Raw genomic sequence first — 23,833 nt, 5'->3', positions numbered from 1 at the left:
GTTCAGCCGGCTATTTCATAACTGACCAAAAGCCCAGAGAGAAGGAACACAGCAGTGACAGCAGCTGGAGGCAGCTGGCCAGTAATTGTGGGTCTGGGCAGCAGGCACCATGTCACAAATCCCTGCCACAGACACGCTCATCCCATCTGGCACAGCTGGAGACTGGGCTGGGTCTCTCCTCCTCCAGCTCTGGTAACCTGGGAGCAATAGAATGGTGGGCAGCAAAGGGGAAACACAAATGTTCATATCCCAGAAAAGCAGTAGTTTAGCTATCAGGCTGCATTTTGGTTAAAGTGTAATTACTTCTCATATTTATTTGTTATTTTCACTTATTTACATGATAATTATCTGTTTTTAAACTGAATGTCTGTTCATCCCAGGATCATGAGGCAGGTAGGAAGACAGTGCCTGCCAGCAGCACAGTAACATTCATGGTTAGTGCAGCTATGGATAAAAATAAAATCCACATTCTACAGCCAGTAGAAACAGAAATGGTTACTCAGAAGTGAAGTACTTTTGTTTCACCTACAGCAAATACAAGTTTCATGCAAGGGCACTCAGGAGAGCCCTGTGTGGAAGGAGGAGAGCCACAAGGTTCTTGATGGAGACTAGACTGCATCAGATTAAAGATCACAGGATATCTTGTGAGTACTGGGTGTGGTAAAGTCAACAAGCTCAGTGGATGCTCACATATGGATTTGTCCTTTTCTCTGTCAACAGGTAGTCCCCTCCAAGTCTCTCTGGGCTTCTTTTTTGTCCAGTGTCTTTGGAAATTTCCCCTACTTCCTTCTACTGGAGGGTGGAAGACTTTGTCCACAGTTGTTCAGCTGTATTCTAGACTGGTCTCTGTCCACAGCCTGTCCATCCTCTGTGCACTTACCTCTATGGCAGCAGAACTCGGGAGGAACTGGGTAGGATGGGTTAAGCAGGGATGTGGAGTCTGAACTTAACCAGCCAAGAAACCAGAGAGGATTCACTAGACAAGGTTTTTGATACTGCCTTCCAACATGCAGAAATTCTTCTACAGGTCAGAAACCCAGTATCCATCTAACAGTACTTGGAAATCCTGAATGGTTCAACATTAGCAACGATGGCAGAGATGCTCCAGGTTTGGACTGATCTTGTAAACCATGTTGATACTGTATTGCTGGCTTCTGCCACAAATTCCACCCTATCCACACAGACAGGGCAGCTTCCAGCCCCATCCCACTCTCCTGATGAGCAGGTGCTGTTGGCACTTGCCCTGCAAGAGGCAGGAAGAGGCATTCAAATGTTAGCACAGCACATTATCCAAACAGCTTTTCTGAAGAGAAGGTGGTCGGGCAGAGGTGGCCTGGAAGTTGCCATTTGAACCGTCCTAGTCCAAGCCTTGTATCTGACACAACACAAGAAGGGGAATGACTGCAGCCACAAAGGAGTACTGTGTTATCTTATTGCCTGCCCCAGAGCACTGTGGTATTTGCATCCCTTCGAGGGACTCAACATATTCACTCCCCAGCCATTCTGTGTATGTTCTCTTCTCTTGTAATGGCACAATCTCAACAGCTGAATCCTTAAAGATCAAGTTTTTTCCTTGAAAAGTTGAAGAATCAAACATTTTGAATCCATTTCCATTGCTGCTATTTCCAAAGTAGACCTGAAAATAATGGAAAGGTTTCAGTATTTTGCAAGATTAAGTGCCACATTCCTCCTGTTCAACATGAAAGACAGTAGGAACTGTTTTGTAGATGAAAAATTCATACACAATTGCAGAATCTCTTACGTGTTTGCTTTTAGACGCTCCAGTAGATTAGAAACAGAATTCTGCCACAGGCAATTACAAGAACAGCATTTGTGATTCTGGTTTTTTAGTTACTATCTGGAAAGAGCTGTAGTTTTAAAAAAAAATTCTTCTGCCTAAATGTTGTTCTGTAATGTAGGGTTTGTCTGCCCAGGAGTTACAGAAATGACTGAATCCTAGCATGGAGATACTCAGTATTGCTTTTGAACAAGTTAACTTCAGTATGGAGAAGAACCTCTCTGAAGCAGCCAGGCAGATGGCTCACCCTGTACAAGCTGCAGCATAAATATATCCAGCAGTGTTCTGTTGCACTCCTAGGAAAATTCCAGAATGGAAAAGTGTTAGCATGTACTCTATTCCCTGTAGACCTCAAAGTCATGCAGAAACATGGAAAAGGCATGGGAAAATACCTTAAGCTCCAGGAAAATTACTACTGCAACCAGTGGCTGGGCAAAAAGTTGAAATCCCTTGTGCACCAGGGTGGTTTTACTGGGAGAATGACATGGGTTGTATTTTACCTTCTCTGTCACACTCCCAACAACAGGCCTCTGCACAGTCCCATGATATGGTAGAATGGTCCTTGTTGTCTTTATCTTTGAACTGTGTTAGACCATATAAGACTCCCCCCTAAAATAAATGGATTATTAATACCTGGGCTTTGTCCAGTAGTCCATACAGAGCAAAAACGTTGATATCTGGGTGAACCATAATGGCTTGAGCTGGCACCTGAGCCAGGTGACAGTCAGCAAACTGGGTGACTTCAGCACGGGCACCATTTGGACACAGTAACTGGAAATCACTGGACTTCAAGTTTTGGGCCCAACTATCAGTGTTATTACCTGAAAAAAAGAAGCTGGTCATTGTCACTCATTGAATGCTTTAGAGCAAGAGAAAATAATGAATTATAATAAAAAGCTGTGTAAAAGTAAGTACCGTCTGTGTTCTCAAACACTGTTGAGTGCTTCACAAAGGCCACATCCCCAGAGTCCTCTGCCAGGCACCTAAAGGAAGTCAAAGATATAAATTCAATTCAAAGCATCTTTATGTGAACCACATTTTTTATAAAACTCATAGGTTTAGAATACAATTTTTCTTACATACATTCCTGCAAAAAAATGTACTGGACCCAAAGGTAATAAGAAAAAACAGAGAAATTAGGCATCTTGAAAGGAGGGAAAAGCAACATCTTTGCAAAGCATTAAAAAAAATATTCTGAATCAAGAATTTTAAGAGAGGAATACAGTAGAAAAATGGTATTAAAAACAGTGTGAGATACAACAGAAAAGGCCAGTATTAGATGAGCAAAGAAATAGAAGACCTATTATGTGATAGTCAGTGCAGCATTTACAGCCCTGTACATTAGAGATCTCCAGTTAATCTAACTGCAGTTGCTAAGGGCACTGTTCCAGACCCTTCAGTTTCCTCTAATTTTCTGAAGGAGCAGCCCAACATGCCAAGGGCACCCCAAAAGTCCCCTCCTCTCCTATGAGTGTGATATCCCACTACAGAGAGTGCCAGGGCAGAGGTGTAGAACACACACCTTTACCAGCATGTTACCCTGTGGTGTTCTCTAGTGCAGAGTGCAACAGGCACCACAGGCTGTTCAGAGATTTTTGTGTTAAGCCTGAAATATGAAGTCAACAGACAGGAGAAATGCACGGTAATTGCTCCACTCAGTAAGAAATACATAAATAACATCGACCTCAAAACAGTGAGCTGGGTGAACTAGCAAAAAAGATCTATCTTCCCAGGTATTTTGGGCAGTGTGTGGTGGCAGATGATCTGTGGGTAACAGTTCAATGGTGGTACCTTGCAGTTTATTCTACAAATGTTTTCCAGAAGCACTTTTTAAAACAAGATAATTAAACTCACCAATCGAATAATGTAAAGCTGTAACTGTGCATGGCTTATGCAGTACAAAATGTGAGGGAAAGTTATCACTGCTAACAGTTACCAAAAATACATATATTTCAATTGCACCTGGTTTAACATCAGCAGTTATAATCAAAGGTCTTATCGCCCTGTGGCTGACACTGTCATGCAGAGAATGAGGACTCAGCAGGTGCTGTTCAGTGCATTTCCCCATCAGAAAAAGCTGTTCCTGACAGATTTTTCACTACTCTGCACAGTTTAATTTGCCCAAGGCAATGGGATATACACAAACTGAATGCCTTCTCATACTTTTAGTCTAGTTAGTCTGAAGACAGCCAGAGTTGAAGAAAATCTGGAGGTGAATTCTAAGCTCATCTCAATTACCTCCGTAACTCAGTCTTCTTTCAGAGAGGATCACCTAAGTGTCAGAGCCAAACCCACCCCTACCTTGTAGAAGACTGTGATCCTCCATTTTTGCACCCAAATCCTAACCTTTTAAACACCTAAAACTTTGCACATCACTCAATGAATTAAACATCTTCTCTATTAAAACCAAAAAGTGATTTCCGTATAAAGTTTGACTGTATGGGCACTATTATCAAAGGCACAGGCTTAGAATATGAACAAGGCTCATACAGCCTGTAATGGCATTTGTTGCTCATTTATCTGCTGACTGGGAGCCGGCTCTGTTATTCCACGAAGTACAGCAGAGGATCTGGAGTTTGCCTGCAAGGCATGTACCACAGCACAGCAGCTGGACACAACTAAATAGGTTTGCAAAAAGTAGTTATCTAAGCCTAGCACTTCACTATTTACTAGGCAGCTGCTGTTGAAGTCTCCTCTCTGAAGGAAAAAGATGGCTTTCTGCCAGCTGTTACATGCACCATTACCTTCAGAGGTGAAGGTCAGGAAAAGGAAGTGCTTGTTCCATATCCAAGAGTTTCACAGTCCTTGAGTATGGCCCCATATGTACATGTATACAGTAACACAATGTATTTATTACATTTTGTTCCACTATTTATTCCACTATTTTCCTCCTGTATTTTTAACATATTTTGTTTTGAAGAGGATTTGGTAATTGAACATTGGCCATAGCTGTTTGTGCTGTCCAGAAATCTACTTTCAAATACAGTCACCAATGAATCAGTAGTGAACACTCACTCCTGGGTCCCTGCCACTAGCCTGTCACTCTCTGCATGGACGAACAGCAGCCAGATCTTGGCTACTGTGTGCCCGCTTCCCTGCTGGAGTTCTCTATGGATGACCTGCCCACTCAGAGTTGCAGATTGTCTGCACTAGATTAAAGCAAAACTGGAGACTGATGACAATCTCTTTGGTTCTCACTGGGTGGGTGCTGTGTACACAGAAAGATGGGTTGGGCTGTTAGTCTGGTTGTCTGCAGAACAGGAAGGTGGCAAAAGGCTTGGACGTGATCTAGTGACCTGTATTGGGGAAGACATCTGGGGACACATGTTCCACCTCATTTACAGCACATGCTGTAGCACATGTTTGCTCACTGGGATGGAAACTAGGTCCTCCTTGCATTTTGACAAACTGACAAATAACAACCACATGTATGAGTTACCTGAAGGCTCCACTGTAGCTGTAATAACGCTCTCGGCTACTTGCACTGCATTTATTGTTTCCACTCTCGTCCCCAATACAGAGTTGACAGAGTTTTGATGGGTAATTGTCCTGCTCAGCTGAAGGCACACAGCTGGCAGAAAAAAACTCACTCACAGCTGGGGAAAGACAAACCAACACAAGTAGTGAAAAGTGTGGACTCTTCACAAAAACAAGCAGTTATACCATCATGAAGTTATAACCAATGCAGGTTTCAGTAGAACACTAGAAATAGGAGTTACAGCTGCCTTACTGGAATTCACAAACTAGAACTTCTAAGATATTTTCAAAGCACTGTTTAGCTGACTAGGTAATGAAACCAAAGAGCTTCCCAGGAGATAGATAGGAAATAGGGCAAGCAAAATTAGAACCTGGAGTTCTATGGTAACAGATCCCTTTCTTGTTGTGCTACATTGCTTCACTACCTAATGCACTTTGAAAATAACATAATAAAATTCCAGACAGAGATGAAGAGATACATCATTTACTGCAATGATATCCCAGAGCTGGAATTACTTTCTAGAGGGATACATCTGTGTTTTCTATGACTATTACTGATATCTGATTTGGGTCAATATCCTCAAGCAAAAACCAAGGCAGTCAGGTGTGAAAGCAGGATTTTCAAGACAAGATAATAAGTTAATTGAACACAAAAAGCAATGGACTCTTCAAATGCATTTCTGAAAGCTGGAATAAACTTTGGCATTTTGATACACTGAGGCCAGGACTGCCATTGAGATGGGTCTGGTCATGCTGGAGAAACAGGCTGACGGGAACCTCAAAGTCCAACAAAGGCAAATGCAGAATCCTGCTTTTAGGATGGGGTAAGAACATGGAAGGCTGGCAGGCTGAAGAACAGCTCTGTATAAAAAAGGGATCTGGGGATCCTGGTGGACAACAGGTTGATCAAGAGTCATCAGCATGGTTTTGTGCCTATGAAAGCTCATGGCATTCTGGGGTGTGTTAATGGAGCAGTCAGGGAGCAGTGGTTCTCCTCTGACATCTGTGCCACGTTCTGAGCTCCCAGTGCTAGAAAGACATGGACATTCCAGAGCAAATATGGTAGGAGGAGAGTGGGATGCTCAGAGGCTGGAGCACAACTTGCACTTACCAGGCTGAGAAGTGGGTTTGGTCAGCCTGGAGATAAGACAACTAACACTGTATTGCTGTCTTCATTCACATAGCAGGTTTCTCAGGAAGACAAAGACAGATCCTTCTCAGGGATGCAGAGCAAAAGGATGAGAAGTAACAGAACCAAAGTGACAGGAAGGAAATTCTGATTAGGTACAAGAAAAAAACTCTTTATACCAAGGATGGTCAAATACTAGGACAGTGTCCAGAGATGATGTATGTAATCTCTATCCTAAGAGTTACTCAGAACCTCCCTGGACACAGCACTGAGCAATCTGGACTATCAGATCTGCTTTGAGCAGTTGGTCCTGTCCAACCTGAAGTAACCACTGATTTTTTGATAAAGGAAAGGAATACTTTTGTGTTAGATGTAACATTCTCAGTTAGACCCCTCCACTAGTCCTCTCTGGTGGCAAACTTAAAATTTCAAATTGTTATATTAAAAACACAATACTCATTCGCAAACAAATATGGTTAATACAGAGCTATGAAATATCGAATTTACTTGCCTAATTAAAGTTTATCATTAAAGTATTACTGTATTTTTGATATGTAGTATTGTTGTCTTACCTTGAGGAATATTACAGTCTCTGGGCTTAATAATCCCCCTCTTAATTAGTATGCCAATGGGAATATTCCATCCAGCATTTCTCCCCAGTCCTGTGTGGCAGGACTTCTTCCCTTTCAGGTCACTGATGGTGAATGCATTGGACAGATTTCGTTTCACTAACACCACAGCATAGTATGCATTGCTGCTGTCATTAGCTTGGAGAAAAAAAAACACAACACATTACAGCATCCCTTCAGCATTTCCACTGCTTAGTGATCATCTACAGATTCATTACTCTTATCAGTGCCAACTTAATTGCACCAACATTCAGCTAGTCAGGAAGTATGGATGCACATGGAATTACTCTTCACTTCTACTACCTCACACTGCTGCATTCACCTATAGCCTGTAAGCTGGCACTGCTGCACCTGAGCTGAATAAACTAGAGACAGACAGGAAAGTGTTCTTGTTAATGCTAGCTCTTACAAATACATCCCTCTGAAAAACAACATTTGGGTCATTAGTCACTTAGCAAATCTGCTTTAAGAAGTTATTTTTATGTGAAAACCTCAAACCTGTATTAAAACATCAATGAGTTTTGCATAATATTGAAACTCTACCTTAAGTGACATCATGGACACAAGGCCACTTTTCACTGGTGACTCTGAAGCAGCCATATTGACAGGAAGAATTTGCTTTTAACTAGAATCCACTGTGTAATTTCTGTATTTTTGTTTCTGTTAAAAATATTTTGACTTTGTGAATACTACTTTTTTCCATTGTAAATATTTTTTTGCAGAATTGAAAAGACAAATAAAGAACTCCAAGATTCAAAACTGTCAAAGACTCAACCTGGTCCTGCAGCAGGACAGATAAAAGTTGACTCACTGTAGAAGTCTCATCTCATACTTATTTCCTCATCTATCCATGATGTGGGGGTAATAATTCTCATGTATTTGAAAACAGCATTCCCAGCAGGGCTAGGGACAAAGGGCTATGCTTTTAGAGCTGTTTTCAAACAACCTGGAAAAATAAGGTCTATATTTATGTTTCCCGACCTTCTTACCAGAGTAACTTTCTCCAGCAGCTGGTACAAGGCCATATGTCTTCCCAGCTGTGTAAATATCAGCTCCACCCAGAACTACAGCATCACTTTCCTTTTTCTGAAAAATATAAGAAAATGTAGGATTTCTGTGAAAAAACAGCAGATACTTTCCCCACTACAACAATGACACCTTGAGCATCACACTTGTTGGACCTTGAAGGGCAAGGCTTACAGCAAAAGAGCAATACACTGCTAAAGAAAACTTCCAAAATGTGCATGAAGCATCATCAGTGAAACAATGACAGGAGATTTCACACATACAGGCTTCAGTTAGATGAGCAACAGTGCCCTCATCACAGCGGAAGATCATCAGGGTTCAGGCCCATCCATACCACCTGAGCTACCTCCTTGAAATCCAGTGTTCCTACTGGTCACACAGGTATCTCTAACCCAGCAGGGAGCAGTTTCTGTTCATTTGGTTTATTGCACAAGGATTATAGCAGCCTACCTGGATCATCTCCATGCACTCTTCCTTTGTCTTGGCTGAAATACACTGAATTTCTGGTTTCAAATTCTTTTTCCTAAAGGCAACAGCCATTTCACCACATTTCCAAATCTCCTCAGTGGATACAACACACCAATTCAGGCTTTCTGGCAAGGCTGCACAAAATTAAAAAGCAAATAATACATTCACTTTCTTTTCAATAGACAAGGAGGGATTCACGCTGCCCCGTTACACATCCCACATCACATGTTATGGAAAATGTTTGCTTCTGTGTTGCTCCCCATCCCTCCAGCTCAGACTTCCACCTGATCAGGAACCAGGGCACTCCAGATTAGCAGTTATGTTCACACTGCAAACCCATCCATAGCAAAGGAACAACAACTTCTACAATTGCTGACCATTAAGCACAGCCATAATGTGTTATTTGAGTGCATCAAAAAGTGCCCCTGAACACAGACTTCCTCACACCTGACAGTCACGGAGCAGCGCCCACAAGACACAAGTCTGCAAGGTGAGGGGCTTTGCCACAGTCAGAGCGTGTCTGGAGGCTCAGTGCAGGATTATTAAACTTCTTAAGGCAGAGATTCTTACAACCTGTCTTTCTGACTTTCCCAGAAGGCATATCAAGTAATTTCTACTTTCTTCTGATAGTAGGAAAGACCATAACGCTTCAGTAAAGAGCAACTGAGGATTTCCTTCAGCTTCTGGAGGAAATCCTCTGCTAGGAACCCATTCATACATTTTTATAGACTACCTGAGGATTTGTGCAGCAGTGCATTATTATTTTCCCTTGTCAGCAGGTAAGAAATTAAGTACCAAGTAACAGTAGCAGTTTACCAGATTAATGTCTCCATATACCAGAAAGGATAAAAAATGCCTGATCTTATAACACACAGAGCGTGTCAATTTGCACGGGAAAGTATTCTGCAATGTGATATTGTTTCTATCAAAAGGTGACCTTTCTGCAAGCTCAAAGATCAGACTGGCATCTTGCCATAACCCTCCAAGAGTGAGGAGAAAAACCAGAATGAACATGATCTCTGCTATCACCTATCTTTGTTCTTGGTTATAAGTAGGAATCTACAGACAACTTACTGTTGGGGTCGCAGCTCAGAGCTTGCATGGAATGAAGATACTCATCACCCAGCCATGCTTGATAATTCTGAGCTGTGATTGCAACAAGCTCTGTCGTGGAGTCTCGGAACAGAAGATTTTGGGCACCGTAGGCTGCAGAGTCAAACATCTGAAACTTGGCACCCACCCCATTAAATCTTTGCTGTAATATTAAAGAAGAAAAAAGCACCTGTCAGACATCCCTCTGCCTGGGATCTGTGACATCCCATACCCCTTCAAACCCCACAGATCCAAAGGTGCCCAGATATCCTGTCTTCAGTTCACCAAGAGGGGTGGGAGAACCCTTCTAAAATGCAACACAGTGATGAAAAAATGGTGTCCTACTTGTCCCTGGTTTAGGAGGTGGAAGACAACTGTTCCATCTGTGTCAGGCCGCACAACCACGGCGCGAGCTGGGACTCGGGCCAGGTGGCAGGTTCTCCACTCTGACACTTCAGCTCTGCTGCCGTCGCGACACAGGAGCTGGAAGTTCCGGGAGCGAAGCCGCTGGGCCCACAAGAAAGAACTTCTTCCTGAAATCAGAGAGGACATGCTTATGGAACAGACCTCAGGTGGGGCTGATGCTCCTGGCTCCAAGCCTTCTCTAAACATCACTCGCACACGTGGAGCAGGACACGCACCTCCTGAGCATCTCTGAGCTATTCCTGACTGCACAACACACCCCGTGCACCTTTGGGGTCCTTTAGTTCTTTACGTCTGATGAGACAACTGACAGCTTAACACTTGTGAGACTGCACTGAGCTGTACTGGGGTCTGCAGCAGTATCAAGAGCATCTGTAAGTTTAGGATCATGGGCAACATTTTTTTGGTTTTTCTTTCCCCTGGGTCAGACAGGTCCATGATATTAAAGCAATAATATGCTCAAGGTGGTTTTCACATAGTGCCAGATAGGGCAGGTAACCTGTTGTTTACTTTCTGCTACTCTCTGCTGAAATCCCTTGGTAGGCTGGAGCAATGTAACAGCCCAGGTCTATATAAAAATAATTTACTGCTGTTGAAATTCTCTTTCCAAAAGTAGCTTAAGATTCCACCTATAACCTTTATTGAAACTATCAAGAAAAAAAAAAAATCCCATGGATTCTGTCTCCTGGTGCACACCTCTGTGGGTACATGTTTTCACTACCACAGTATTTATTTGCTGATTCCTCAATTCAAAATACATCAAACATTTGATATTATACTGTCATTACAGACACTGTATTTCAGACCTTGCAGCCATTATTCAACAAGCTTCAGGATTACTCACCATCTGTATTTTCAGGCACTGTGCTGTGCTTCACAAAAGCAACCTCTCCAGAACCTTCAGCCAAACACCTAATAGATATAAATCCAAGCACAAAGATGCATTACAAAACCCAGCTCCGCACTGGCCACTGCCGACAGCCCGAGGGCTCTGTGCTCCGTTCCATCAGACACAGACACTGACCTATTTCCTTGTGCTGAGAGTTTTGCTCAAGGCAGAGACTAGTGGCTGTTAGAGCATGAAGTAAACTATCATTGTCATTTGGTGAACATGGACAACATGTTCAGTGCTGCCTGGGACAAACACCATGACCTTTTTTGTCCACGACAGTTTCTCTGTCTAAGGCAGTCACACAATCCTTTGGGGAATGTGCAGGAAGGAACAAGGAGCAAGTGTTTCTTGTAAGCAAATTCTGCCCTTGCTCAGTTAATGCTATTACTCAGGGACTGGGAGCTCCAACACAGCACACAGACAGAAAAGAGGAAAATAAGGGATTGATGTGCAAAAATGGAGGCAGAGCAAGTCAATAATTCAGTGCCACTGAGGTGGGATGACTGAGATAACCAAGTAGGGCAACAGTTCAGCTCTCAGACTCTAAGGGCCATCAGGTTTTACTGGGAAAGATAAAGTCAGTAAAGTCTGATGAAACAAACACTCTGATTGTGTCAACAGCTGCTGGACAAAACAAACAGCAAATAGAGCTTTTCCTGCCTCATATATGTGCTAAATATCCATTTGGTTTTAATACTCAGGTATTAATACTTGAAATAGTGGGTTAAGAATTACTTTTGCTCAGTTAGGTTAAAAGCGTGGTTGTCCTAACAAAACTGCAGATTTTCTAGCAAGATAAACTGGAAGCCCTATGGCTTCAATTTCTAGTCAGTGAAGCCTAGACTGGTGTCTGTAGAGAGAGAACAGTGATAAAAAAAATTGACAGAGACATAATTTTTACCTGAAAGCCCCACTGTAGTCATAGTATTGCTCTTGGGAATTTCGTTCACATTTGTGCTCTCCAGCTGAATTCCCTATGCAGAGCTCACAAAGGGATTTGGGATAGTTCACACCATTTGCTCCAGGAACACAGCTTGCATTGAAATATTCACTTACAGCTAAAAGCGAAATTAGAATGAGACATTTTTTAGTCATGAGAAAACAAGATCCTACAGTCTCATTTTAACACAGCACATCTCTGAAGAGATTTAGAAGGCATAAGTCATTTTTTTCTTAAAAGATGGTTTCCAAGTTTAAAAAACAAAAACCCTGCAGTCTTTGTCAGACCTACATTAGGTCTATTCCCTGGTACAAGCATCATCAAAGTCAAGGAACAAAAGAGCAGCTGAACCACACATTTCTGTCCACGTACAGGGGCCCAAGACCACTCAGAAAGGCATTGCTGAAGAACAGATCTTTGCCCTGTAACTCCTACCTTTTGGAAGGTCACATCCCATTGCTGCCAGGCGCCCACTGTCAGTCAGATAACCCACTGGCACATCCCAGCCTGCAGTTCTGTTGATCCCTGTGTGACAGGAACGCACACCCTTCAGGCTGTTGATGGTTATGTTGGAGCTCTTCTTTACCACAGCCACAGCATAATAGGAAGTTCCAATGTCTGCAGCATAGGAAGAAAGAGAAGCAAGATAAGTAGCCTCACATCAGCTACTCTGACCCAACTGTTTCAGGACAGACTTGGCCCCAGCCTAGCATCTCCTCTTTCCCCACACACTCTGTTACAGGCAGGAGCAATTAAGAAGGAACCTGACCACTACCTACTGTTTAGAGTCTTACAGGGAAGGACCCCAAATAAAATGGAAATAGTAAATTCTTGTGCATTTTGAGTCATCTAAAAGTTATTTAGTCAGAATATACCTTGGTCATATACTTCCCCAACCACTGGTTTCAGACCATTCTCCCTTCCAGCCTGGTAAATCGAGCGGCCATCCAGTGTCACTGCATCTGCCAAATCATCCTGTGCAGACACAAAGGCAGAATATATGTTGAAACTCAATTATCAGTATTTATCAACAGCTAGAATACACCTGAATTTAGAAGAGGAGGCCCCTTAGTCTGCATTTGTGTGTTTTCTTTTCTCCAAACAGTTATTTTAAGGGCACTCAAATTTCTGAACAATAATTACCAAGAGGGATTTTAGCATTTCAAAACTGCCTTCCTTCAGAAACAATGCAGAAACCAGCTCTGTACTATGATGGCTTCACTAGTCTTAATAGTCCAAAGGGACCTTAAAAATGGATCCTGCAGGTCTGTGATGAATCTTGAGGCCCAGCAATTTGGAGTTTCATTCATATCTTTAGCTAGTGCCCCAAAGCTTGAAGATTTAAATAAAGTAAATATAGTTTTGACATCATACACATATAGTTTAAAATAATATCTTCTGGGGCTGCAAAATCTGAATGCCAAAGTGTACTCAAAAGCAACCTTAAAGCACAATGGCTTGTACCTCCACGCACAGGCAGAGGAGGGAGCAGATGGCAGTGTGCTTCCAAGAAGGAGGAAAGAATCTAAAAAGGCTGTTCAAAACTGGGGGAATACAAATCTGAGGCATCCACTGCTGGGAAGGTGTCCAACACCACCATATTTTTCTGTTGACTGCAACACCAAGCTGGCTGGAATCCTGCTGCAGGATTTCTCTGGATAGCACAGGATGACACTTCCCTCAGCAGCAAGGCTGAGAGAACTGCTGTACACACACCTGTGGCCAGCTGAACCCAGCTCCCACTGTGTACTGAAACTCGTGGGAGCCAGGAGAGGGCATTTCACACAGAGACAAGATATTGCTGACAAAATAATCAGCAGTGTGACATTTTGCATTTCTAAGCTGATTCTAAGTTTCTTATCAGTTTGCTTAACCTCTGGCTCAGCACTGGAGGGGGTAATTTAGCTCACCCATCCCTCGGGACGTTGCAAAGCACTAGTTAAAGCAGGACTGGGACTGTGCTGCCCAGCACACCACAGCAATTTCCCACAGGCTAAGACACATAAAAAGCTTGAAAATTTTTTAAGGGATCACATGAGAGCATAGGTAATATGTTGATGTGGACAGCTAGAACAGATTTGAAGTTGCCATGTGATTTGAAATCCTTTATTTGTTTGGCTCAAAGGAGAAAAAAGATTATATTCATTAATTAGCCAAAATAATCAATGTCCTGAGAGTTGCTTCTCGTGAAATGAGTGCTGAATGAATCCAAGGGAACCTAAAGAGGAGTTGGGGCTCAGACATATTTGCATCTTAAAGAATAGACACAATCTTTGTGGAATAACCAGATGTGATATTCCACTGGTGAAGGGCAGAGCACAAGACAGCTTAGGAATCAAATATGGCCTGTTGTTTAGAAGGGACACCCAACAGTGAGAAGGAGAGAAGATGGGAGGTAGAAGGATCTTACCCTCAGGAAAACAAAATGAGCCTCTAGAATTGGTGGTTGACAGAAAATAGAGCAGATGAAATGAAAAGAGCTGGCCACAGAGCCAAAGACTGTGTTATGTGGCCATATTTCCATGTCAAAAAGCACTTTTCTGATTGGAAAGCTGAGCCTTTGAGCTCTGTTTAGCAGCAGAGCCTCTGATCAATAGCTTGTGTATAAATAGCAGAACAGAACAAGACAAAAAATGCCTCATGTTGTAAACATGAATTACTTTACAAGCTACAGGCCTCTCCTTTAAATACACACAATTACTGTGGGGACTATTCCACATATGACTTTTTTAATAAGTATATGTGTGGTGGTAATACTTTATTAATTACTTTCAGAGGAACTTTACTGCTGTGTGTCACAACATTTGAGAATTACCTACACAAGTGTTTGAAAACCTGTTGAAGAACGGCTCTGGTCACACTAAATATTGTCAGGTTCCCTAGTTAAATATTTAGACATTTCTCAATTTTTAAACACCTTCAATCAAAAAGGGTTTTTCCCTTATCCATGTGCTAATACATTCACAGGACTAAGTCCAAGTTACGGAATGTTATAGAACAACATATCTCTGCCTCTTCAGCCGTGGTGTCCCACTCCTTTTGGCCTCAAAGATCAGAGTTCAGTGAGGATGCAGACACAGGGGTTCCACACAGTCCCACCCAGAGCAGGCCAGCTTAAATATTTAGTAGATTACTATTAGCACAAGAAAAAAAAAAAGAGGTCTCAAGGACAAAGTCTTGTCGGAAGCCTTACACCGAAAATTCATTTTATCAGAAAGCTACTTACTCATGCTATCTGCCTGCAGGTTTCTGAGTTCAGCTAAACAAGTTTTATAGGAATCCAAGGTTTTTAGAAAGGTGCCTGCTGCTTGCAATGGCTTATAAATGCAATTCTGGGAGCTCTGTATTTCAGAAGCAGACAATCATCAGTCCTTTCAATAATCTGCTTTGCAGAGTCTAACAGGTGCCCTTGTGCAATGCAGCAATCAGCCGAGTGCTTTTGGGAAGATCCGACATTAGAATGTATTTCTTGTCTAATCCCAAGGAAAGATCCACATATATATCAATATCTGCTCCTAACATTCTTCAGTACAGTCTTCCTCACTCAAGAACAGAACTTATCAAGAGGCAATGAGGTAGTTTTAGTAATCAGACAGCCATTATGCTTCTGTTGACAAAAATTACAAGATACCAATTTTTGAAATTTGTTCCTTTTATCTGGCCACAATCATCTGCCTCATCTCCCTTCAAACTGCTCTACCAGACCTCCTTTCCTTGCTCTGAACCTCTTGTCCTTGACAGCCTTAATTTCCTCCACAAAACCCTGATTCTTGGGCATGTCTACACAGTATTATTACTTATTAACACAGCCAGTCATCCTTCCCTTTCCCCACACTCTGCCAGTGAAGGCAGCCGTGATTACCTGCCTCCACATTTCTTCCAATATCCACGTTTTGCCTCCTACCACCTCCTAAAGAGGGAATTATTTTGCACACAGCATTTTGCAAATCCACATGTTCAGTCTTTCAAACCTTCCCCAGAGCAATGTTCCTTTTGGAAACTGAGCACACTCTGGGCAGTTGAATTAATAGAGCTGGGTTTGCGTGCCCTTTGCTCACCCCACTTCCTGCTTTGTCTCTCTCTTGTACTCTGGTGTTGGGAGATTTGATTTGGTTTTACATTCATCTCATCTGTATATACAGCAATTTCCAGGACCGGACCCTGAAATAGGAGTTTGATCCAGAGTTTATCAAAATACAATCTACTTATAAGCTCAGCAGCACAGCTTTAACTACTGTCTGCATCTTATAGTTCCATCCCTTCTTAAATATCTGCTAAATAAATCTGACAATTCCCAAATCAAAGATTAGCATTTGGGAGGAAATGTTTAAGACCTTTGCTGTGTTTCTAATGACTGGCCGTACGTGAGCAGCCAAACAGATGACATGGGGCCATTCTGACACTCACGTTCATATGAACAGTATTACGACTTTTTAAAAAAGTATATGCTTTGATTTTTCAGAGACATGAGTGTCAAGAAGCCTATGGTTGGCTGCCTGGATGGTCAGACACTCACCACAGAGCCATGTACATCGCCAATGGATTATTATTAGGGACATGGGGAAATTAAATCAATAACACCGCTGTCCCCCACAGCTCACCTTGATCATCTGGGTGCAGTTGGCAGCTGACCCCCCTGCTGTGCACTGCAGAGTGGGGAGGATTCCAGCCTCACCAAAGGCCTTACTCATGTCATTACACTTGGAAAGTTCTTGCTCAGAGACAGTGCACCACCGGATACGTTCCAGGCCGAGAGCTGCAAACACAACACCAAGAGAAAATATTATAAAACACATCAGCGCCTTCAAAACAGAGCTTACCATTTAATGGCTCCCAAAGAGCCAGCCTTTCATTCTGCTTCTCCCTAACAGAAAAAAGTCAGGGCTCTTTTAGCAATGGGTCTTTAGAGATTATTCCCACTTTCATTTTGCTTATCATGAATACTGAAGGTTTTTTTGACTGAATACAAGACAGGGTCAGACTCAGATACTGAAACCCAATGGCATTTGTTTCTGACATAAGAAATACGGATACCATGGAATAGGTCAGGGCGCCTAGACTGTTCCTAAAACTTTGCAGAACACATAATCTTTTCTCGTGTCAGAAGCATTTAAAATGATACACTACAAAACCAAAGAGACTGCCTAAAGATAACTTTGTCTCAATTATTGCTGGTTAGTACCTGGAGTCCTGCCCTAGCCCTTTTTGGTCTGAATTACGAAAGCAACCTTGAGTGCTCAAGAGCCTTGCCACTAGGCTTATTATGAAAACTAAAAAAGTAAACTTGTCCCTTCAAAACACTCTTTCATAACAGACCATAACCACAGCCATGAAAAGGGGAGGGTGGTGCCATGAATGAAAAGACTCAAGTTTAGTAGTGGAGATTTCCATTAATCAGTGAAGAAAGGTGCCTTTCAGCAGGCCCAAACACCACCCTCCTACGTGTCAAAGCTACAAACACTTGGTTGCTCTTGTAAGGAGATGTCACCAACACCAACAGTGTGGCTGCAAACGCAAGGATGGCTTATGCTGACAAACAGGCACAGATCGTTTGTGTAAGTGGGGGCACAGCATCCTACTGCTTTTCTACAATATCGATTTTTAAGCTGGAGTCTGCTGCAAGCTGTTTGTCTCGTGGTTTTCTAAGACCTCTAACTGGCCCTCTACTTCCCACCAGTGTCACGCAGCTGAGATGCCACATCCAACTTTGCAAGTTAAAAGTTACTCCAATAGTGCTCGACAGTGCTCCCACGCACGTTCTCTGACTGGGTGGCTGCAGACTAAACAAGATTGTTGATGCCAAAAAACCCGACACTGAAACAGCGGTTTTGGCTTGTTGTTCCACTGCAACAGGGAGCTAACTCTACTGCTGTCAACAAACATTAAGTCAGACTTGGAAAACTTACAAGTTTTAATGGCAGCATGTGCTAGTAGAGGGAGAAACAATTACCCACCTCTGAGTTGCAGGAGTTCTGAGAAACAAGAGATGGTCAGAAGAAAGGCATGACAGGGTCATCATAAAAACACACCTCACAGAAACTTAATCTGTACCTCATCTGCCTGGGTGAAATTTTCACCATTAATTTCTTGGGGCTGAAAGAAGAACCCCAGTTTTCATTGATAAAGGGGTTTGGGTTTTCTTTTCATAAACACAAGCCAACAGAAATTAAATTGGGGTGTCAGCATCTCAGTGTGTAAAATTTGCCAAGTGCCATTCTTCAGCCTCAGCATTCTGGTTTTAGATATACACACACAGGAGGTGAAGCATGAACTCTATGAAGAAATCATTAGCCATACACACCTGAAACATGAAATAAAGCTCATTTGGCTCTGTGTTTCAGCCAAAATAGTGAAACAGTATTAATCTGTTGATTTTTTCCCTCACTCATCAAAAACAGGTAATTATTTGTCCCTTTCCAAACTGCTGACCTTTGTTGTTACAGGAAAGCCAGATCTGGGCAATGTCCTGGCTCCTTATTTACAAGTTAACCCAGCTGCAGTGGGCTTGAGTGCAGACAAGGCCTGCAGTTACTCTCTCTTCCTATCATAAAACAGCAGGTCAGTCTCTGAACCCAAGTTTATTCACAATTTTGCCTCTCTGAATTTAAAAGCATTCACCATTAGAATTTGGGAGTGACAGGGGAAAGCCAACATGTTGCACAGAGTATAAGTGAAATAAAGCAATTATTTCTATTTTTACAAAGTAAGTTTCTTACTGTTGTGAGAAACAGACACTACTGCACCAGAAGTGGATTCAGTCCTTAGGGAATACAACATTTGATACCAATGAGTCAATGGTATCTTTTCTACTCCTTTTCTATTATTTCCTTCTATTTATTTTCCTGGCCATATAAGATTGGTTTTGAAGTGGTTCTAGTTTTCTTCTGCTCTCTCACATCACACAGAGGTGAACCCGAGACATCATGCTACAGCCAAAGTTTTTGAAGGACACTTACCAGCATGAAAGAAGAGGAGATAGAAGACATTTCTGGAGCTCTTCATGGTGAAAATTTTAGGATCTGTGATTTTTCCAGCCATCAGAACCCCAAGAGATCAAGGCTTCTGCAAGTGTGCTCTCTCCAGCCTGGTCTTAGGTGAAAATCAGCAGCATTCAATTGCAGATGCACTTTGTTCAGCAATTTATCCTGCTTACCTTGGTACACGTCACCTCGTAATGACTACTGGAAAAGAAAGCATGCTCTCCTCACACTGTCTCTACACTAGCAAAAAAAAAAAATAATCAGACCTGCAAATTGCAAAATATCGAAGGCACCAATGAGGTTGTTACTGCTTTGGCACCACCCACGGACTTTGATAAACAGCCACACTCCTGCACACAGAGGTGAGGCAGGGCTGTGGAACCAAATCCTCACTTTGAGTTTTGTGTATTCCCTACTCATGGGGCTCAGGAAGCAGGAGGAGATTCAAGGTAAGCACTTTATCTGACTGAGAGGATGGTCACTTTATGCCGCATTCTCAGCACTGTCATTTCATAAAGCTATAACCAGAAACCCAGGCTTTTACAACAGCAAAGCCCATACACTCTACAGGTGGTACAGCACATGCTAAGAACACATTTCCTGAAACTTAATAGCAAGTGCTATAAAACAGCCGAAGTATTCTGATTTTTTAAAAGGTTTTAGAGAAGGCCCAGAAAAAGTAAAAACTTTGCTGACAATAGCTCTGTTAAAAGCTGCTGTGAATTTTAGCATAGCTTTCACAGAGCAACACTCGTTTGTGCTGCCCTTTTCTTCATGTCTCATTAGTCAATGAACTGGAGCTGCCTGTAACACACTTGGTTTAGATAAAAGCCATTGAGTGCTGCTTTGCTCTGCTGACTGCCACTGCTCAGCTCAGCACTCAGCAACAGAATGGCTGTGTCCTGCCGTGACTCCTCACCCACACCGAGAGCTGTGTGCATCCCACACAGCCTGTACAGCCAGGAGTGTGGCATGGATGCCTCCAGCAGTTAGCTACTCAGCTATCTGACTGCAATTTGGCCAGGATGCTTTAACACTTACTAGCAACTGTTAAGACAACAGCTGAGTCAATTAATTGCTATTTCAAGTTAAGAACTTAAAAAAAAAAATCATGATCCCTCCAGATCTCCTTCCCAAATAAAACCTTATAGCTGCCTCTGGAATTAATCATCCCTGTGTTGTCTAAAATGCTAAACTGGAGCCCTTCCAAATTTCTTGAAGGATGCATTATTTGCATCCTTCCCACAGATTAACATCTGAAGCCCTCCGTGATGCTTGCAGTGGGGCTTACATTTGTATACAGATGACAAGACTGATGCACAGTCCCAGCACCAGTTGCTTAAGACTGCAAGGGCTGGATTAATAAGACATGAATTTGGTAGCAGGGCTCTCCTGTGGTTCTTCTGATCCTCTACAGGAAAGGTTCAGAAGGCAGGTGCCCTATTCTGAATGTAGCCCCCTCTAAACAATCACACAAGCACAATTCATGAGAATTTCAATAATTTCCCTATTTTATTCTTAACTCTATGAATATCTGTGCTCTAAGGAGATATTAAATTTCTTAACCTAATTTTCAGCACAATTTAGAAAAAAATGCTCATGAGGAAATAATTAGTATAACTTACAATATTAATAGAGAGTAACAAATATTTCATCAGGCATGTGTCTGTATAGCAATTATAACCAGCTGGGTTAGCAGGCAAGAAGAAAACTCATGGTGCCTTCCCTGGGCCAGGAGAAGGGTGGTAATGCATCAGTACGATGCCATTTGGATTTCCCAATTATTCTAGTTGTGGAAGGCTTAAGAGAAGTGTAGGTATTGTAAAATGTATCTTTAAAATGCAGAAAGTGTACCCAAGAATCAAATACATATCCACCTGATACTGGAAAGATGAGAGCCAGAGAAACACTAAATAATGCAAAATCCCAACAATTACAAGATAAAACCAGACAACTAGGAGCATCAGGGCTGTCAGAATCAACTTTTCTGACAGGGCTCAAGAACAAGATCAGAAACAAACAAAACCAAACATGCAAAGAAAACACATCAGAGCCATTTAGATTTTCTTGATCAAAGACTTGTTTTCACTCCAGCATGACTCCAGCATGACAACTGTGCAAGGAAATTACTGTGGACTTCAGTCTGAGTGGAGTATTTGGTGATACCTGGCCAGTGTATGACAAGTGCCTGGGGTAAAGCTCTGTGAAAGCTACTCAGACACTCCAATATGTGAAAGAGCAATTCCTCACAGATCTACTCAGCTGAACGGGACTCTTTCTGAGGGGTTAAAAAATGAGGCAAAAAAAAGTGTACACAATATAGAGATGTCAGATGCATTTGCAGATTTGATACCAGAGATTTATATATTTCTACTTTTTTAGAGTAGGTCATTTCAGATGTCTCACTAGACATCTCAAATAGTCCCTTTCGAAGAGGGAGACTACAGTACATGTTTAGCTCCCTTAAAAATTTATGACATGATTCATCAAAAGCTCCATCAATCCAGTACACACTGCACTTTCATAGACAGGAAGTCTCAGAAAGACAGCCCACCTAACTTCCCAAATCTTGCAAAACAAACTATTTTGGGCTGTGCACCCACAGCTTAGACTTCCTGCAAGCCTCATTAGCATTCCATATAACACCAGCAATAATTGCATCACAAGTTTAAACCTGCTTTCAATGCAGTAACTTCACCAGCCCCAGTCTGGTCACTGGTGTTCCTCTAACACATTATTTTCATTCACAGTCTGAGTCAATTAATTTAAAATGCTACAACACCTGCAGTTCTTTTAATTAAAAACACACTTGACAAATATATTGTACAATAAAGTTTATTAGCTGTTCTCCTCTTTCTAACAAATGGAATGGATAGTGTTGATAATTCTTTACAAACCAAAGCTGATTTGGTTGTGGGGCTGCCCCACGACTGCCATAAGTACATCCCTCTTATAAACAATCAGTTGCAAACAAGCAATGGCAGGTACCAAATAATATGGGAATTAGAGAATTTCATTACTGAAGGTTTTGGTACAAGGTATTTATAACATTCAGCACAGAACTTTTGTGCATCGCAAATGGAAGATCTTGTGCCTGTGCAATCCGAGCTGAATACGTACAGAAAAATAAAAGGTATTGTTGTCTCTGAATTCTCCCTTTGGTTAAGACATGCATATTACAAAGGGGGCAGGGGAAGACAAACACCCGAAATTCTGTAGAAAAGAGGAGAACTTGCATGTATTTTTTTCTTGTACTAATATTCCCTGGACTTCATGCCCAGCCATCATAGCCCATTTCTTTTTTTTTTGTGATTAAGGAAGGTAAATTCTAATTTGTTCTTTTTTTTTATTTAAAACAAAAAGCTAGGAGTAGGTGGTAAAAGAAAAATATATATTTTATATATATATATTTATACGTGTGCGCAACTATGTAAAGAAAATAATTCCCATAGTTACAGAGTTTAGTTAAAGAAAGTTTAATATATATATATTTATTATAACAAAATAGGCAGTTATTGTGGGTAAAATATTCATTAAAATCTGACCCCTAAGAACACACACATTTTTAGGCTATGAATCATTCTCTCATTGCCCTAATGACCATCTCTGCAGCTGTTTTCTGTATTACTGCCAATGGAAATTTGGCATTCCTCTGAAAAATACAAGGTTTCGTAGCACCTAAACATATTTTAGGCTCAAAAAGTGTGATGACCATTATCTATAAAGAATTTCTGTAATACACTATAAATAGTGTTTCACGAGGAAGATTAAAAACATTACACATCTTTGTCCCTAGCAATTTCATTGGCAAAAAATGAAAAAATAGATTATAAGAATATCCATATGAAATTATGAAAATGAATATCCCTTTGAGGACTATTAATGGGACTTAATGAAAATGTGAACTCAAAATTGGAAAGTTTCTCTCTAACTGCCTGGAAAGAAAAAAAAGATACTGTGAGAATAGAATTGAACTCAGAAAATAAAACCTGAAATTGATTGCCCTGACCAAACCATGCTATTAAAGTTAAGCGTGCAAAGTTACTCATAATTTACAACTTCCTTGAATACAACTTTTCTTTCAATTGTTATGAAATTTTAAAAGAATGTCTATAAAGCTTTTTTGAAAAATCTTTGAAAGTTACTTTCCCTTAAACATTAAGGAATTTTACCAAGCAATTCCCTCCCACCCCCACCCTAAACTAATAGCTGGTCAGGCCATTCCACTGTCATGTTTGAAAAATGGCAAACCAACAACACACAATAATACAAATTATTTAAACTAAGAGAGACACCAAATGTAAAGCATTATGGGAACTGCAGAATGTGATGGTTAGGGTATGAACCACGCTGGAGAGAACTAGAGGCAGGCTCCACTGGAAGGGCTTAAGAGTCGTCAGATGTAGTAGGTGATGTCAGTTAGAAAATGAAAAATAAAAATCTGTTTTCATAATTTTTCCTTTGCTGGAACCCAGATGTAAGGACCAGACTGTTCCTCTATGATCTGTTTCACTTGGTTGTAGATTTCTTCCAGTGTGTCTCCTTGGACAATAGCTGCAAAACACAATGTGGCAATCAGCAATCATCCTTCCCAGCCCTGTACAGACCCCACGCTGCTCCACACAAGCTGTTCTTTTCTCTCAGAGTGGCAAGAGGATTTACGATTGCTGAAAGAACAGACACCCACGGAGATTTCTGGTTTCTGTGCTGGAGTGAAGCACAGAATGGTACTGCAGGACACACAGAGCACATCCTTGGGGACAGGAAGTGGTTTCCACTGTACTATATATATGCTCAACTGAGGAGGTTTTTTTACCTTTTCCTAACCACATGTTCCAATTTGCCTGAGTCAATTCACATCCTCCGGTATTCTTTTTGACCCAACTTTCATTGGAGTTTCCCACACAAAGCAAGACAGTACAGGTCTGTGTCCTCATACAGCCAGTCTCAGTCAGGCTTGGTGAAATCCTCAGCTGGAT

General features: G+C 41.6%; 2 protein-coding genes across 29 annotated transcripts in view; both read right to left on the bottom strand.

Annotated features, from left to right (window-relative positions):
* Positions 1 to 282: 282 nt before the first annotated feature.
* Positions 283 to 19,051, bottom strand: MELTF (melanotransferrin). Its single transcript, XM_017810591.1, has 15 exons — positions 18,831 to 19,051; positions 16,476 to 16,630; positions 12,750 to 12,849; positions 12,310 to 12,492; positions 11,836 to 11,992; positions 10,887 to 10,954; positions 9,965 to 10,152; positions 9,602 to 9,782; positions 8,510 to 8,661; positions 8,023 to 8,119; positions 6,977 to 7,171; positions 5,238 to 5,394; positions 2,714 to 2,781; positions 2,432 to 2,619; positions 283 to 1,636 (listed from the first exon to the last, which is right to left on the bottom strand). The coding sequence occupies exons 1-15, from the start codon at positions 18,910 to 18,912 to the stop codon at positions 1,358 to 1,360; spliced, it is 2,250 nt and encodes a 749-aa protein (XP_017666080.1). The 5' UTR covers positions 18,913 to 19,051; the 3' UTR covers positions 283 to 1,357.
* A 3,156-nt stretch (positions 19,052 to 22,207) lies between these two features.
* The window catches only part of DLG1 (discs large MAGUK scaffold protein 1), a 144,658-nt gene continuing 143,032 nt past the window's right edge, over positions 22,208 to 23,833 (bottom strand). For all 28 annotated transcript variants that reach the window (XM_017810560.1, XM_017810563.1, XM_017810568.1 and 25 more), the window contains one exon: positions 22,208 to 23,408. In XM_017810560.1, the coding sequence (XP_017666049.1) occupies positions 23,302 to 23,408 (107 nt within the window). In that variant the 3' untranslated portion in view covers positions 22,208 to 23,301. The remainder of the gene's footprint in view (positions 23,409 to 23,833) is intronic.

The sequence above is a fragment of the Lepidothrix coronata genome, unplaced genomic scaffold (genome assembly GCF_001604755.1).
Source record: "Lepidothrix coronata isolate B3197 unplaced genomic scaffold, Lepidothrix_coronata-1.0 Scaffold29, whole genome shotgun sequence".
NCBI lineage: Eukaryota > Metazoa > Chordata > Aves > Passeriformes > Pipridae > Lepidothrix > Lepidothrix coronata.
This window is presented reverse-complemented; position numbering and strand designations above follow the sequence as displayed.